Below are 18,783 nucleotides of genomic sequence, written 5' to 3'. Positions count from 1 at the left end.
GTGAGTATTAGTCTTTGCTGTTGGTAGGAAATCTGCTTGTTTTATTCAATGCTTAACTAAGCAAAATAATATTCTACTCTTCTGTAACTAAAACAGGAAGAAATAGAACCATTTCCAGAAGAAAGAGAAAATTTTCTTCAGCAGCTGTACAAATTCATGGAGGATAGAGGTGAGTGTGTTGTTTTTTTTATTAATGTTGTAGGTATCCGATATATAGTTAATATTTTAAAAATAATAATTCTGTTCATTAAGCTTCCTATTCCTGGTAATCATGGCTGTCTTTTTTGTTGCCAATATCACCAGCACCTAGCATAGTGTCTGTCCCATGGAAAGTGGAATGAGGAATTTGACAGAGTTTTGATAGATACATGGCCCTGGGCCCAGAAATGCCTGTGTTCTGTTCTGTTGTTTCTTCACTCCCATCAGCACTCTTATACCAAAGAACTTTGACGCTAGGGAGCAGCAGCAGAGTAGGAATCATAGTAGCAACATTGTAATTGCACCTATATAGATGCCACTAGGAAAAGGCCTCCTTCTCCAGAACCACCGTTTGACATACGTGTGTGTGTGTGCGTGCGCGCACGATGTGACTATACTCTAAGACGGACCCTAAGTCTTTTTATAAAGGCTCAGCCTCACAACTAAGAGAATGAAGCCAGACACAGAGAGCCAGAAGTAAAGAAGTGTGACAGTATTCCAAGGTGAACCTTGGCTTACCTCATTGAACCCGCCTAGTGTCGTTACATAAATGCAGGGGTTGGGGGAAAGAGGAACAGGTGCTGACCTTTGGTGGTAACCCAGTTCTCAGTTCTCCTGCTCATCTGCTCAGAGTGTAGTTTCTCCTTTCCCGGGAAGATGCGAGCAAGGGAAAGGAGGCGGGAGAAGCAGAAAGCTCTCTAGCTTGAGGAGAAGGACATGATTGAATAGGATTTGGAAATGCCACTTTACTCTGTAATTATTTTTAAATCTCCGTTTGCTCGCTGATGAGTAGAAGCTGGCTGTTTGTCTTTTGCTCTCATAAATGATAGTGGCTACTATAATGTAGTTACCTTTTTATAGAATATACATTGTCCTTGGTTCCTGTGTTATTTCTTTGTATAAATGGAGGCTTGGCCTAAGAAGGTAGGCTATTTCTTAGGCTTTTATGTAACATAAATAAAAAGTGATGAATAAAGTCTAATATTAGAACAGTGATAAAATAGGATTATGCCAGTCATATTTTTTGGAAAGGGCCATAGGTTGTGTAGCTTTGTTCTTTTATTTCCTCTACCATTTTCTAAAGGCATGATAGTTTGTGTCCTTGCCCTACATTTTTCCATATTAGAATGAAAGAGAACTATAGCTTTATTCTAGAACAGCGGTTCTCAACCTGTGGGTCGCGACCACTTTGGCGGTCGAAAGATCCTTTCACAGGGGTCGCCTAAGACCATCCTGCATATCAGATACTTACATTACGATTCACAAGAGTAGCAACATTACAGTTATGAAGTAGCACCAAAAATAATTTTATGGTTGGGTCACAACATGAGGAACTGTATTTAAAGGGCCAGAAGGTTGAGAACCACTGCTCTAGAATCATTTGGAGAAGTAGTAATTTAGTAAAATGCAAAGAAAGTAAGCCCTGGTTGGGTAGCTCAGTTGGTTCGAGTGTTGTCCTATCTGCCAAGGTTCTAGGTTCAGTCCCGTGTCAGGGCACATACAAGAATCAACCAGTGAATGCATAGGTAAGTGGAGCAACAAATCAGTGTTTCTCTCTCTCTCATCAGTAAAGAAAAAATTAATCTTTAAAATGCAAAGAAGTTATCATAAAGATAACTCTCAATGTTAAGCTGTTGCCCATCAGTTCAACAGTTTTACCAAACCTTGTTTCCCTGATTTTTAAAATTATTATTGTGCTTTCTTTGGTATTTATTCTTTAACTCATAAGGGGAATAAAAGTGGAATGAAATCATATAAGGTTTCAACAACCTGGTAAGAGGGGAAAAATTTTAATGAAATGGGCTTAAATAGAAGACATGTTTTTGTTTTTTATTTTTTATTGATTTTAGAGAGGAAAGGAGAGATAGAAACATTAATGATGAGAATCATTGATCGGCTGCCTCCTGCATGCCCCCTACTGGGGATTGAGCCTGCAACCCGGGCATGTGCTCTTGACCGGAATTGAACCTGGAACCTTTCAGTCCGCAGGCTGATGCTCTATCCACTGAGCCAAACCAGCTAGGGCAACAGGACATGTTTTTAATGAACAGCATTTCCCCCCCATATATGCAGGGTAGGACAAAAATAGGTTTACAGTTGTTCAAATGGAAAGTGCAGTAAATTAATAAATAATCACGTAAGAATAAACTGTTTATACTCACAACTGTAAAGCTACTTTTGTCCACTTTCTGTGTGCGTGTACGCACACACCCTTTGCACTGTATTTGAATCTTTGGAAATTTTAAATACAAAAAATGCACTGCGATTTTAATATATTTTGTGTTTTCCTTAATAGGCACACCTATTAACAAACGACCTGTACTTGGATATAGAAATTTGAATCTCTTTAAGTTATTCAGACTTGTACACAAACTTGGAGGATTTGATAATGTAAGTATTACAAGTATTACAATCAAAAGTGAAGCATGTTTTTTATACATGTTTTCTATCTGAATTATTTATTCCAATTAATAAAGGAAACGACAGGTTAGGAACAGAGCTGGCTTCCTCAGAACAAATTTAAATTTAATTAAATATTTTTTAAAATGAGCTTTCTGACTTACTGTTAAGTTTGTCAAACTTTCATAAACCACCTAATTATGTCTGAAGTCACAGCATAACCATATCGATGGAAATTCTTGCTTATGTCTCCCACTAAACTAACATACTTGGGAGCATGGATCTGTGTTAATCTTCTTTATATCTGTAATCTCTTCCACTGTGCCTGATATATATAAAACATATCATTCATATATGTGGTAATACAAACATGCAGAAAACCTTTTTTTTTTTTTTTTAAATATATTTTATTGATTTTCTTACAGAGAGGAAGGGAGAGAGACAGAGAGTTAGAAACATCGATGAGAGAGAAACATCGATCAGCTGCCTCCTGCACACCCCCCACTGGGGATGTGCCCGCAACCCAGGTACATGCCCTTGACCGGAATCGAACCTGGGACCTTTCAGTCCGCAGGCCGACGCTCTATCCACTGAGCCAAACCGGTTTCGGCCAGAAAACCTTTTTTTGAACTAGAAGAAATTATCTTAAGATTGCCATGATGAATGGTGCTTATCTAATAAAGACTGAAAATTTTTTCTGTAGAATCAAATGCTTTAGTAAAATCCATAGAACTGCTTTGATTTATTAGCTTGTAAGTTTTATGGGACATGATACTTCATTTTAAAATTTCTATCTTGGTTTCTTCATTATAAATTTTGACTAGGAATTTGGACATTTTCTTATTTACTAAAGCAGGGTTTATTTAAAATGAAGTGGTATAATATTTCAACATTTGTGAATTCTCTGAGATTTGTTAGAATACTAAAACTTATTTTAAAATGTTGTGAATCAATTTTTTATTTAGTATTTATTGAGATTGATATTTTTCATCCATTTGAGACTAAAACCAATAAATAGAAACATATTTGTATATACTACGTTTATAAAAATATTTTTAAATTCCTACCTTGAATTTGGAAGTTTTCATTTCACTTTGTCCATTAGATTGAAAGTGGAGCTATCTGGAAGCAAGTCTACCAGGACCTTGGGATTCCTGTCTTAAATTCAGCTGCAGGATACAATGTGAAATGTGCTTATAAAAAGTAAGTCGGCGTACTTGCTATAGCTACATTCAGTATTTTATCTAGAAAGCAGGGTGGGATGTATCCCATAACTGAGGCTCTAAGAAGTAATTAGAAATTTTCGCCGGAGTAATCACTCTATAATACAACATTTTCTAGAGCGGATTCTATGAACACTAGATCTACAAGATCATCTGTGAAGAAGCTTTTGTGGCCAAGTAAATCTTGCAAGTACTGTGTGAGGTTAAAATGCTAAAGTTTGAAGAGTTAGGTGTGCACAAGTGTGACTAGCGATCGGTGCCCTTGGGCCATGCCTTTGTTCTCCTCAGCCTCAGTGTCCTCATCCGCAGAGTGAGATGGCACTGTTTGCCTCGTAGGATTACTCTGAGGATTAAATGAGATTTTACATGTGCTTAGAGGTCCAACGCCTCGCTTACAAAGAGGTGCTCAACAAACAGGCTATCACTGGAACTTGTAAAAGCTACTGTTGTTACAGTTAGTGTATTTAAGATTATGATTGTCTTCTCACTTTTAGCATAGTTTTTTTAATTGAGACTTTCTTTGAAAAATGTTTCTATTTGGGTTAAAAAGATTGGGGAGAACTGAACTAGAATAAATGAGAATGTTAAGGCTCCATATCTGAAAAACAAGAGAAACGAGCAAATTTAAATCACCACAACTCTACAGTAATATTTCAAAATTTTCCCCAAATGTAATTTCTCTTCATGTTTCTAGATACTTATATGGTTTTGAGGAGTACTGTAGGTCGGCCAATATTGAATTTCAGATGGCACTGCCAGAGAAAGTTGCTAACAAGCCATGTAAGGAGTGTGACAGTGTAAAAGAAATAAAAGTTAAGGAAGAAAGTGAACCAGAAATGAAAGAAATAAAGATTGAAGAGGAGGAGAAGATAATAATAAAAGAAGAAAACCCTACTGAAGATGATGTTGAAAGAAAGGAAAATATTAAACCCTCTCTGGTAAATCAGATACTGTCCTTTTCCATCTTTGGTGCATTTTCTGTATACTCTAAAGATTTGTTAATTTATTGTATGATTTTATACTTAGATAGATTAGATTGTGCATTTTCTTCAGTAAGTGCTATTTTGGTGTTTACAATAGCTGTTCAATATTTTTGCCTAGTATTTTAAGAATGGCAGGAGTTTCTTAAAATACCTAATAACTTTCTCAATATTATCATTGGTTGTACCTTTTTTAATTAGATCATGGGATTAAGTTGGTAGTATTTACTTTTGTTGGTTTAGTTGCTCTGATCTTTTTCTAGGGAAGTAAAAAGAATTTATTAGAATCTATATCTACACAAAGTGATCAGGAAAAAGAAGTTAACCTAAAAAAGACAGAAGAAAATGAAACTCTGGTCAACAAAAATGATGAGACAACTGGGTTAGATGAACCCCTCAGCATAAAGGTAGAAGCTGAAGAAGAAAAAGCAAAATCTGGGTAAGAACTCTGTTTTTGGTTAAGATGCATTTTGGCTGAATGAATTCTTGTCATTTTCTCTTTGTATGTGCATGTATGTATGAATCGAAATTTGATTGACAAAATTGGCTGATTTGCACTTATTACATAAATAGCATTTGCCTACTTCAGAGACCCTACTAATGCAAATGTAGCAAAAGGTCATGTTTTTGATTCATTCTCTTTGCTCTCATCATGGAAATTTATAAAATTTTCAGCTAGAGAAAAGTACTTCTTACTACATTAGGCTCTGCTAAATAACCAGATAATACACATTTGGGAAAATGACTTTCTCCAATGTTTATAGGTGGTATGTTGGCTGTAGATTTTGACAGTTGTATTCATTTCTTAAGCAAAAAATAAGAATGGAAAAGTGCTAATACTTAATTTTTAAAAGGCCGAAATTGTTATGCTGTGTTTTATGTGCAAGTAGCATTTACTTGTTTTGGTTAATTTGGAATGATGAATTATTTAGCAATGTAATTTGTACAAGGCCAGTGGACCCCTGGATTTTATTGGTGATCTTTGGTGTCTAATCTTATTTCTGAGGTTTAAAAATGCTAAACATTCCTCATTGCTAGTGGCCCATTTAAATAAGTACAACCAGTGTTTTTTAATCGTTTTAATATTTTTCTGAAATTTGGCCACAGCATGAAGCCAAGGAGGGAGGAAGAAAAAAGAAAAACATGTTTAGATGAATATAGTAAAAGGTTTGTTACGTATCTGTGTGTACAAATATATATTTCACATATTCCTCACTGCTATTGCAACTATTAAGAAACTTAGTGAGTACCCAGCTTTTTGCCTAAAATCTCTTGATCATTTTAGTGTTATTTTGCAAATTTGGCCTCAGCATGCAGATAAACTTTAAAGGAAAAACAACAACACTGGGTTTAGATGAATATAGTGTGTTTGTTCATTATATTTGGTTGTAGTTCTCTGTATGTGAATGTTTGTTTGAAATTATACATGCTGCTACTGGAGACTATTTTAACTCTTAAGAAAGAACTTAGTAAGGATTCAGCTTTATGCCTAAAAATCTGACACTTAAATCTGCAGCTATTTCTGGAGCATCTACTGTGTTGAAGGCACTCTGATAAGCCTTTATTTTCTCTTTGTTACTAGTAATTATCTTTATTTTTCAAATTAGTACTTTAAAAACATTATTATTAGTATAATCTGTATTTTGTAGGGTTTTATTAATTCATTTAATTCTTCAACTAGATGGCTTTCTTACTTACTACAGAGGTATATACGTCATACCACAAACTGAAATTACCCTGGTGTGACTGCCCTATTTTGATAGATATTTTTTAGAAGCATTATGTGTTAGAAATGTCCAAAAGTGATTTCTGAATTTTATTAGATCAGTGCAATAGAAAATTTTACAGTTATAAAGAATTAATATTTAAGTATTTCTCTAATGTATAACTTCCGATAAGTAATTAGCTACGACCAAGAATTTTCAATAGCCTGCCTCTGTATTCCAGTATCTGGTCCATAATAGGTATTGATAAGTTGTAGCTTTTTTCTTTTAATTTGTTTCATTGTAAGGAGTGTCACATCAAACTGGGAAAATTTGATATTTCTTTGCGAATTCAGATGAAAAATCCTTGGTGTGTGTGTGCATTTAAAGGCTGGCTTTCTTGGCATTGTGTTGTATCTGGTTTGGTGCACTTACCTCTGATTTTGCTACTGAATTCTTAGAAAAGTAGAAAAGTAGAAGCATTTTCTATGGCTGATTCAAGCCAGTAATTGTGTTGTCTGATTATTATACATCAGCGTATTATTTTCATGACCTTTATTTGATTTGTGTCTGAAGTTGCTATTAAATGTGAAACTTTTATTATTTTTTTTATTATTTTGTTAGTACAGAGGATTGGGTTTTTATTCCAGATTAAATAAAGATTACTCTGGCTACCACTTAATGTAGGCTTGGCTTGCAATTCTTGGCATGTATCAGTTGTGTTGAGCGTATTACATGATGTAAGAGAACGTTTAGAATTGTTTTCATTTTTTAAAAAGTTTAGACTTTTTAGTCTGTCTTTCTCCTTTTACATCATGATTCTGAGGTGCATGATAAATCTCTTGTTTTGTTGTGGCCAGCACAATACATTTCCTTTTTTCCCTGATATTTTAACTTTTAATTTTATATATGTATATAGTATATATTATACAGATAAAACATTTTAAGTTTGTTAATAATAGCTTATTATCCATAACACCCTTTCTGATAATTTCTTAAATATTTTAGCCTGTTAAAAACTGTTAATGTATTTTCAATAATAGAGTTCATATTTTTTATCTTAGATTACAGTAGGTTTCCTTTAGGTTTTAAGTATATATTCCTTTGGCTGTTATTTATTGATTTATTGATTGATTGATTGATTGATGAAAGTATTACAGATGTCCCCTTTGTCTGTTTGTTTTTCCCTTTGATCCCCTCCACCCCCACCCACTCTTCCCAGGCCTTCACTCATTTGGCTGTAGATGAGTCTTTAAAAGAGGAATAGTTCTTGAGAATCCTTATAGACTTGGTGATTTATTTCAGAGAAATTTGACACATTTGACACTTTCATGAACTCAGACTTAATTTCACAAGTTTATTGTGCTTCCCTCATCCTTCACTGTATAAAAGGAAAGAAATAAATTAAAAAGGGTTATAGGGCTGCTTTTATCTCTATTTCTATATTATTTTTGTTGCCTGTATAATTAGGAATGGTAAAATATGTTATTGCTAAAAAGATTGCATATAAGAATATTAAAAATTATCAGTGAAAGTTGGATTTTTGTATAAATATTCCTATTAACTTTGAAGTTTAATGCTCAGCTGTCTTGTGCTTCTGTTTTATGACGTTTATTCATTGTCAGCTATAAAGTGATGGATTCATTTTTGAGAGGAATCTATTGTAATACATTTAGACAAACTGCAGAGCAGATAAAGACTTAACTAAATGTCAAATTTTATACTAAAGCATTGATTTTTTTTTTAATCTAGTGCTTGGAAAGATTTATGATTTGAGATTCTCTCCAACTTGTTTAATACAGATTTGTGGCTGATATAACATGAATATGAATACTCAGTTTTAGAAGGTACAGGATACTGAAAAGATCAGAATGGCTGCAGTGCTGCTTCTGAATGGTGTAACTTTTAGTTTCAATTGGAACTTTAAAGTTGAGCGAGTTGGTAGAGAAGATTTTCAGTGAATATGGTAAAGAGAGCAGAAATTTTGAAGTTTAGAAGAATAAAAAAGAAAAAAACCTTGATGGGATATTAATGTGAAGTTGGTAGAATATACTTGTGAAAGGTAAAATAACATTTTAGTATATAACATAACATTTGATTTTAGTTGGAGCACTTTTTAAAGTTATTAAGACTAGCCTTTGGCTAGTAAAAGTTTTTGTTTTAAATATCCTGAGGCTGGAAATATTTGACTAAAAAATAATTTTAGTCAGAAAATGGCTATGAGGTGTAATGATTTTTGTTTTTGTCAACCGAGATGTAAAACACTTTCATAATAAAACCTGAGACAATTGTAACAGTCGGCTGTACTAGTTTCTTGCTCTGCAGCACAACTACCGTCCTTCTGGCTGTTGGAAGTTTTCTTTTAATGCACTTATTTTTCATTATTCATTTTCTCTAAATGTCTCTTTTCTGTAACCACAGTCGTCATATACAGTTTTAGTTTTTAATATTAAATTGAAAATCAGAGAATTTCATACACATGGAACCTGCTGTTCCCGGAACAATCACAGCCACAATTTTTATCAATTTATGTGGTTTGGAACTGGAAAGCTTATGAAGTGTCTTTTATTAACTGCAATTTTTTAAACCTTTCAAGAGATGAAACGAATAAAGAGGAAGAGGAAGATGATGAAGAAGTAGAAGAGGAGGAGGAGGAGGAGGAGGAGGAGGAAGAGGATGAAGAGGATGATGACAACAATGAGGAAGAGGAGTTTGAATGCTATCCACCAGGCATGAAAGTCCAAGTGCGGTATGGACGAGGGAAAAATCAAAAAATGTATGAAGCTAGTATTAAAGATTCTGATGTCGAAGGTGGAGAGGTCCTTTACTTGGTCCATTACTGCGGATGGAATGTGAGGTAACTTGAGTTTTAGCTAGTGATTGCTACCTGGAAACACTTACAAATAATTTCCTATTTTAAAACGTAATTAATGAATTACAGGCTTATTCGTATTTTCATTGGGGTCATAGCACTATATAAAAAATATGTAGTTTTTAGTATGTAAATGCTCGCGTAGTGACTTCCTACCTCCTGTTAATAACTTGGAAGACATCCTTAGTGTCTGCCCAGTTAATGTTTACATTACATGTGGATTAATCAAAGCAACACTTGGTGAAATGATAGGAAAATCCTTAAAGATGTGAAAGAGATTTGAGCTTCTTGATGTCTACAAGCCGATGATCAGACTTCTTGCTCTCTTGCGTTTTCAACTACCTTGCCATAGTAACCTCTTTGTAATCCTCTTAAGTTGTCATATGCGGACGTCATATTTCTTTCAGTAGGCAGGGAGTTTGGAGATTTCTTAAGAAGCTTTAGCTATTTCAAGAAGGCCTTATCTCCTCCTTAACAGTGCTTGTGTTACAGTGTTTTTCAGAAGCCTCAGAAATGTATTTTCATGTTGTAAACACTATGGTTGCAATGTAAGCAGGTCTGCTTAACTTAACTAGAGTGCACTTCCTCCCTTTTCCTCCTGGGGAGCTGAAAGGCAAGACAGAGGTTCGGTTTCAGGTGGGGTTAAATGAAGTGTTTTTCTTCTCACAGGTTTCCTTTGGTTTATCCAAAGAAATTCTCTATTTTAAGTTTGTCCAAAGTTTATGTCAGTTTTGGGATCTGATCATCTAGGTATCTTTTAAGAAAAACTTACTTCATTTTGGAATGTTTAATACTATTTTTGAAATATAGCCCATGATAGGGCTGTAGCCCTTGGAAAGTTAATCATAGAAGTTTTAAGTGGTGGTTTCATGTGTGCCTAGTCTCTTCAAGGAGGAATATAGTTCTCATGCTTTATATTTAAATTATCATTTGTTTGGAAAGTCACTGAAACAATTTCATCTTATTCTTAAAAATAACACTCTGTTCCTTAAAAGTACATTTTGTGTTGTCTGGTTGCAGCAGTAGGAAACTCTAGAAACAAGTCTAATCTGATTTCCTTCTTTATTTTGAGAAAAGTACAGATCTGATCCATTGGGCTTGTTCTTTATTTCTGACCAACAAGATTAACAAAAGTTTTGAATTTTAAGACTTATCTGTCATCGGTGTTGTCCTGAAACCAGCTTTTCCAGATACTGCTTTTAAAATCATGTGTAATTAATTCTTTTGTCGGTTGGTTCTTATGCTGCCCCTATGATGCATGGTGTTTCTCACTGTAGTGCTGGCATGAATGATATGTTCAGAGGAAGATGCCTGAAATCTCAGATACAGTGGCTGTAGGAATATTTTGCCCACTCTTTGATATTTAATCATTTTGATCCCACTAAATGGTCTTATTAAACATGAATGTAGAGGGAGTTCCATTATTGCCTAAGGTGTAAATGTTGAGTATGTTAGTTTAAAATTAGGAGAAAATTGAGTCGACAAAAATTAATTATTAAATAATGCCCACAAGATAGATAAAAGCCACATCATCTTTTTGCCCTCTCCTTTCAGTCCTTCTGGTTATTTTGCTATTTTATTTTATTGTATTTTACATTTTATATATATTTTTGCTAGTTTATATATAACAAGGCCGTTTTCTTAGTAGCCTTTTAAAATGCTTTAAATTCTGTGATGAATGGATAGAATTTAATCATTCTCTAACTTTCACTATAATCAGGGCCTGATTGTTTTCTATTAATTATCTCAAACAAGAGGCTTGGTATGTATGTGAGTTGAGACATTGATAAAGTTATTCTGTAGTTAAGATAACTTTCCATTTCCTTAAGAAAAGATTGACTAAAAGAAAGTATCCTATCCGAGGGGCACTTGGGTTTTAGAGGGTAGAGAACGCTGGGCATATTAGCCTTGAAGTTGGCAGTGGGCTGGGTAGGGTAACGGGCGATATTCGAAGGGGGCATTCAGGTGTTTAATGACATGGAAAGGAAAAGGAGAACTGACTGTTCAACAAGACTTGCTGTGTCACTGAGAAGGACGCACTACTCCTGACAGCTCGAGCATTTTGTGGTCTGAACGTTGACAAGAAGAAAACTTACATCTCGGTGAAGAACTGTGGGGGTGGATCCCCACACACAGCATCGTAGAGAAAACAGCCGTACTTCCGTAGATTAAGCAGTTAATTTCCTTTTAGTCAATATCACAGCACCCTCTTTCTCGGCAATAGTAACCAAGGTCTGTCGTGCTGATGAATACGAAATCACTGTGGGGAGCATTGGAGGTCTTGTTCCCCAGCATGCGTCGTCAGTTTGACTGAAATACAATTTTAAAAAAAGAAAAGAAAAGGAAATCACATGTGATTTTTGCTGCTCCTTCTTGTCCGAAGTTACCTAATGAGGACTGCAACAAGCCCTCATCACCTCCACAGCTGTTTTCACATTATTTTCAGAAATGCAGCTTGATCTCTGAATTTACACTTGATGTGAAATTGAAAACGAAGATTTCTGCATGAAGGTTCATGAAAGTAGTTTTATTTTCAGTGGCAGCCATTCATTACTATGGCAGTTTAGAAAATTTCATGTGGGGCTATTTATGTGAGTTTTGTGTGATCTGAAACATTTTCTAGCAAACGGTTTTCTTAAAAAGAAAATATCTTTTAAAAAATACTGTTCTACATTATTCTTTTTTCTAAAGTGCTATATAAACCTTTACATTAATATAATTATTATTTATACCCTTAATTCAAAACTGAAAAATGTGATAACTAGTGAATGAATATTGAACTACTTTGGACCTCCTGGCAACAGAATGAGAGTAAAGCAGAAATTCAAATCTGAATAAAAAGCATTGGTCTATAAACGCCATACCTATAGAATATATAGACTAATGGATTGGGACAGATGTGGCCTGGCTCTACCTGGAGCCAGATTCTTCTCTATCCTTCTATATATGGCAACTCTGAATTTTCTGGGGACCTGTCCAACTGTTCTATTAAGGTTCCAGTTTCTCCATATTCAGATGAACAAGTACCATGGCAGTCAAAAGGCTGTGAAAATTTTTTTTGCAGGATTCAAAATACTTTATATCAGATAGTCCTACATGTAGAGAAATGTAAAACAAAGCTTAATAGCAATAAGGAGAACTTAAAAAATGACTTTGGAGTTGACTAGTTTTTCAGTGCAAGTGAAAATAAACATTTTTTTGGTGTGAAATAAATAATCAGTTATCTTTACAACTCAAATGGGCTTTCTTTCTGTTTTCAACTTAAGAGGGTTTATTAAACGGGACTTTTCCACTTAGTAGTTTGTAGATTAGCAGGTATATTTTATGTAAAACATAAAAATTGGACCCGTTTCATTTGGTGGCTTTGTAGATTGGCAGGTAGTACGTTTGTCTAAATTTACACAAATAGGAACCCCCTAAATTTATCATTATTAATAAAGTAAGTTTTGGGGATACTTCAGAAAATCAGTATCCGAGTCACAGTTGCTAACCATTTTCAGTGGTCTGTAAATAAAGCTGCTCTGTCATTGTTCTTAACACTACTGACTACCTCTGCCTGAAGACCTTACCTTCGCTTCATTTTATAGAGTTAAATTCTCAAGAAAATGGATTGACATCATTACTGTATCATTCTCTTGGGGTGGTTGTGTCAAATCTTAAATTATGCTATAATATTTATGTTTCTATCATTATGCTGTTATTTTCTTTATTATGATGAACACCATTCCTGTGTCTTTGGTAAATCTTACGGATTTAACAGTATTAAATGAAATAGAAATATGCAGTGTTAATAACATGCTTAGAATTTTAGCTTTTCAGTAATATACTTTTATTTTTGTTGTATCCTAAGTACATTACTAAAAGCATAAAATGGTGTTCAGTGAGTCTTCATAAATTTTGTTTTAGATATTTTCTCAAATTAAAAATATATGTATAGCCAGAGAGCTCAGTTAGAGCATCATCCCAGTAAGCCAAGGTTGCAGGTTCGATCCCCAGTCAGAGCACACATAAAATGCATAAATAAGTGAAACAACAAATTGATGTTTCTCTCTTTCTCCCTTCCTTTCTCTCTAAAGTCAACCAATAAATAAAAAAATATGTGTTAACTGAGATTATAATAGAAAATTCATCAAGTAGGAAAATATTGATAAAATTGCTTATAAAGTTTATTATTAATAACTAGTGCTTCTTTTCATCATGAGTTGGTCTTTTTTCTATTACAGTGTCCCATAGGTTCTTAGGGAGGAAACTTCATCTCCTTGCAATGACAGCGTAAATTTCCACTTTAGATATGAGGTCTTCAAAAGCTTAGTTATATGATATATATAACTTAACCTTTTGTTTATATGAAGTAAGATATGAAATATGTATTGCTCAGCAATTATTAAATGAATATACATTACAGAACACAAACTACAAATGACTAATATTTTACTGTAATGGTTATTACATTTTATCTTAATCTATGCATATTTTAGATAATGAGTTTTTAGTATTATGTCAATTTGGTTTTGCTTTGAAATTATTTTGGAAATATCTTTATTTTGCGTGTAATTACTTTTTCTTAATCTCTACGATTATGTCTTTTGGGTGTATATATTAACATATGCTAAATGGGTTTACTTGGGTTGAAGAAGAACCACATCTGAATTGATGTTGGGCACAGAAGCCATTTCTATCTGGTTGACTGACATTCTTTTCCATTTTTATTATTGCTAAGTGATTGCTTAGTGATTTGCCAACATATCCAAACAAAAACTATAAAGCTTTCTTTTTTTGAACTCGACTTTTCTCTGGTGAGAGCAATTATGTTATGGTCTCTGAATGATTTCTTCTAGCTTTGTATAAATATTTTAATTCATCACATTTTAAAAATACAAATATGTACGTACCTTCTTTCAGAAGGTGCAGAGGTTTGTATTGTTCCTTTTGTAATTACCATTTAGTGTTGCCTTCTCTGCTCATTTGAAAGCTCCCTGTGGGAAGGGGCTGTGCTGCCTTCACTGCTGAGCACCCAGTGCTCAGTGCAGAGCCTGTCACATGATAGGCACCTGTGACGTATTTGTCATGTGACTCTGCCCTTGTTCGTGCTTTTGGTCTTGGAGTTCACAGACTTGATCAGTTCAGGGCCCTCTGGTGCGGCGCCTCCATCTCCCATAGGCCAGGGAGTGACCTTTGGAAGTTCAATGAGTTGCTTGTGCATCTTGTCTTTCATGTCTGTTTCATTAGTTAGATGACTCAGTAGAAATATTTTCAAATAAGTCATGTATATACTTGAAAATATTTCATTAGTATTTTAGTTAAATATCAGGTAGGATACTTGTCTAGATCCTATGCTTTAATTATAAGGAATTTATTGATAACAGAATTTAAGAAGTACGGTCGAATCACTAACAGACAGTCTTAATTTTTAGAGAGAGAGAAACATTAATGTGAGAATGAAATAGAGATTGGCTGCCTCCTGCACACCCCCTACCAGGAATCGATCCCACAATCCGGGCATGTACCCTAACTGGGAATCAAACCTTCAACCCTTCTGTGCATGAGACAACGCCACACCAGTCGGGGCAGTTGGTAGCTTTATGCATCAAACCAGGAAGTTGAACTAAGTGATCTCCAGGGTTGTTTCCAGTTCTAAAATGAAATGATTATATTTATGAGTTTCTTTTTAATATGCCATAAGTATCTCTGTGGTATATGTCTGTTTATTTATATCAATTTCCTTTAATTTCAGATATGATGAATGGATTAAAGCAGATAAAATAGTAAGACCTGCTGATAAAAATGTGCCAAAGATAAAACATCGGAAGAAAATAAAGGTAAGTGCTTATTTTTCTCTACATCATAATTCTTAATTAAAGAACTTTCCCCCAGAATTATGCATTAAGTGTGTGTGCATTAGTGTTAGCAGAGTTGGCAATACTCCCTTGAAATAGCAAATTTAGCAAAAGCTAGATTTGGGTACAATAATACTGTCACTTATGGAAAGACATTTTGGAAACGGTACTAAATGATCTGTGAGACTTTTTTCCGTTTCAGCCTAGTAGAAGGCCACCCAGCCAGTTTTTACTGATCCATGTCAGCCCTCTCCTGCCCCTCTGGTTTCCAGTGGGGACCCTAAAGTAGTGGCCTGGACCCTGGGTTGCGTTCTAACTGCACCCTCCTCAGGAGGAAAGGAGGCTTCTTTGTCTGACCGCAGGTAGCGGCTTAGAGCAGGTTCCCAGAGATGCCGCTGTCCTGGAAGTTGATGTTACTTTTACGTATGATCGAATTGCTCCTTCTAAGATTAACTCTCTTTAACGTTTTCTTAGAAAGTAGACCATTAGCTTTAGAACAATTGTTCTCTTGTTAATGGCATTTTTATATTTTGAATGGTGTATGTATTTGAGGTGTTTAATAGTTCTTCTGAAGTTCACTTTTCATATTCAGAGTGAGAAGCTGTTTACTTTCCTGCTAAATGATAGTCTAGTGGCCCCTGATAGTGAAAGCTCTCCCCTAAAATGGTTTTCTTTTCTCCCTGTACCATTGGGTCCATTTTTAAGTTTCGGGACAGCAACTGAGTAGCTACAGCTCAGGCCTCATCAAGCACTTTTCATCTTCACTCTCGGTCTTCGTTGGAAAGAGTGGGGTGACATTGGTTAACAGAATGATACAGGTCTCAGGTATCCCAGAGGCACGCTAGTGTTAATTGTCTATCTGATGGCTGATTTATTTCAGCTACTTAAATATAAATATTAGACAAAAACTTTTTGCTCATCCTGCATTATTTGTTAAATAATATTGAAAAAACATCTGTGGCTGTTTTGAGGGGCTTTCGTATATTTTTGTTATTTAATATATTTTAAGAGTTAAAATTAGTATTAACAATGTTACTAATAAATGCCTCATGATAAATTATGGCTAACATGAGATACTTTTTTCCCCCTTAACCTAGAATAAATTAGACAAAGAAAAAGACAAAGATGAAAAATACTCTCCTAAAAACTGTAAACTTCGGCGCTTGTCAAAACCACCATTTCAGACAAATTCATCTCCTGAAATAGTATCTAAACTGGACCTTACTGATGCCAAAAACTCGGATACGGCTCATATTAAATCCATAGAAATTACTTCTATCCTTAATGGACTTCAAGGTAAACATCATAAATGCCCTTTTTGCATGCAAGTGTTTGTTGTTAGTTTTTATATATCAAATTTTATAAAGGTAATTCATTAACATCAAATTGGTTTTTTAACTGAACCATAATTTTTTTTTTGGTTCTATTACTTGAAATAAAACCAGCCATTGATTGAGGCTTAGAAATATTTCTGTTAGTAGATCCAAGGGCACCAGTAAATTGTAGTTACAATTTAATACTCACCCTATTGTATTGATTCAGTGCTTTTTTTCAGGTTCCATCTTTTCTGTTGCCATGAAAAGCACAGTTGGTGTTATGCCATATTAGAATATAAAATTAAATTGAATTTTTTGTAAAGAATATTTAACTTTGCTTATCTTGATTACATTTATCATATTCTCTTTTATGGTGACATTACTGCTTAATATTTACAGCAAATGAAGTGTAACTATCAGATAATAACAGTGATAAAGACTGGTGGGAGGGGGAGGTTTATAAATCTGGCTGGCAGGGAAAAGGGGGGGAAGATATGATCTATCAAATGAAGCAAAAGAATGTGTCTCCATAAAAAATATTTTACATTTTTTGTAACTTGAAAAGAGTTCAGATTTTTTTTTGTTGTTAATCCTCATCTGAGGATATTTTCCCATTGATTTTTAAAGAGAGTGGAGAGGGAGAGACAGAGGGAGAGAAACATCAATGAGAGACAGACACATCAATTGGTTGCCTCCTTCACGAACCCTGATCAGGGCTGAGGAGAAATTAGCAAGTAACTAAAAGAGGAAATATTTTTCGAACTGACAGGCAGAAATCTTTAAATGGAAAGAGCCCCTCAAGTACTTGAAGTGATGAAGAAAGAGCCATGCCACAGTACATTTTATCTATAATAATAAAAGCATAATATGCTAATTAGACTGGACATCCTTCTAGACAACCTTCTGGACAAAGCCTGGGCTGCAGGGGAAGCCTGGGTCCTTGGTGCCTGCCGGTGGCTGGAGGGAAGCCCGGGTCCCGGGTGCCAGAGGGAAGCTGGGGAAAGGAAGGCCTACTCTTGCACGAATTTCGTGCATCGGGCCTCTAGTGAAATTATAAAAATAGCAGGAATAAAATCATCACCACAAAGGAATGAAAGAGTGTTTTCAACACTGTAAGCAAAAGAGCCGCACCTTCAAAATTTTGAAGGAAAATAATTTCAACTTGGAATTCTGCACCTGGTTAAACAGGTCACACAATGAAGTTTGAGGGTCAGGATGTATTCAGACGTGTAAGGACAAAGACTATTTTCCTCCCATGTACTGTTTTAGGAAACTGTTAGGTGGTCCAACACAACATGGGAGTAAACCTAGAAAAAGGAAGACGAGATTGTTTTAACAGTGGGTCTGGGTCATGAGAAAACGTGCAGGAGATTCCTAGGATGATGGCTGTTAGAGCTGACCCAGGGAGCAGCCCCCTAGATGGAGCAGAAAATAGGCGTCCAGGGTAGAGATTGGGTGGGTGAGGAAACTGGAGAGAATGCTTGGCTTAATGGAGCAGTGAGATAAGTGTGAAGACGTAAGAAAGGAAGACAGCATGAGTAGAAAAGAACTTTTGGAAACTCCTTGAAAAGTAAAAGGCTATCCCAGAAAGAAAATAACAGGTGGACTGTTTCTGCAATGAGCCATACTTACATGTTATAAATGCTATATTTAAAGAAATATACAGAGAGAAAGTACGGGGGAAGAGGATGAGGTATTAATAAGAGAAAATCCTCATTGCTTATATCAGGTTAAACTTCATAAATCAACAAATAGAATAATATTAAGAGAAGGTGGTAATAACTACCAATAGAAATAGTTATAACCACCTATATGTACTGCTTTGATCATTTTAAAAAATTTAGTTATGCAGGAACACATTGAAAATTTTTAATGGTTTTACCCATCTTAATTGTCTCATTTTTTTTTTTTTTTTTTTAATTTAAACCTAGTTAAAGAACATACTACATGGATTTCTTAGACTGTTATAGTTAAGATTCTAAATTCTGGAATCAAATGACTTAAATTTAGACTTTCTCTTACCATTTGGGATAGTTTAACCTCTCTAAATCCTAATTTCCTAAACTATAAAATAGGGATGATAAAAACACACTCCTCAAACACATACCTCACAGCTTTAATGAGGCATAATTTACAGACAATAAAATTCACTACTTTTATGTTTACAATTTTATATGTTACTAGAGGCCCAGTGCACAAAATTCGTGCACAGGAAGGGGGGTGTCCCTCAGCCGGGCCTACACCCTCTCCAATC

General features: G+C 34.9%; 1 protein-coding gene across 9 annotated transcripts in view; it reads left to right on the top strand.

Annotated features, from left to right (window-relative positions):
• ARID4B (AT-rich interaction domain 4B) overlaps positions 1-18,783 on the top strand; it is a 61,329-nt gene that overhangs the window by 29,965 nt on the left and 12,581 nt on the right. For 6 of the 9 annotated variants that reach the window (XR_004974993.1, XR_004974992.1, XR_004974994.1 and 3 more), the window contains exons 12-19: positions 97-169; positions 2,495-2,589; positions 3,704-3,801; positions 4,516-4,759; positions 5,065-5,240; positions 9,101-9,361; positions 15,111-15,195; positions 16,311-16,509. Coding sequence is in view for 6 of the 9 variants with exons in the window: in XM_036354544.1 (XP_036210437.1) it covers positions 97-169; positions 2,495-2,589; positions 3,704-3,801; positions 4,516-4,759; positions 5,065-5,240; positions 9,101-9,361; positions 15,111-15,195; positions 16,311-16,509 (1,231 nt within the window). In the remaining 3 variants the exon portion in view is untranslated. The remainder of the gene's footprint in view (positions 1-96; positions 170-2,494; positions 2,590-3,703; positions 3,802-4,515; positions 4,760-5,064; positions 5,241-9,100; positions 9,362-15,110; positions 15,196-16,310; positions 16,510-18,783) is intronic. The other 3 variants (XM_036354546.1, XM_036354548.1, XM_036354549.1) reach the window with 3 other exon arrangements.

Source organism: Myotis myotis, unplaced genomic scaffold (assembly GCF_014108235.1).
Source record: "Myotis myotis isolate mMyoMyo1 unplaced genomic scaffold, mMyoMyo1.p scaffold_m19_p_21, whole genome shotgun sequence".
In the NCBI taxonomy this organism is placed as follows: Eukaryota; Metazoa; Chordata; class Mammalia; order Chiroptera; family Vespertilionidae; genus Myotis; species Myotis myotis.
This window is presented reverse-complemented; position numbering and strand designations above follow the sequence as displayed.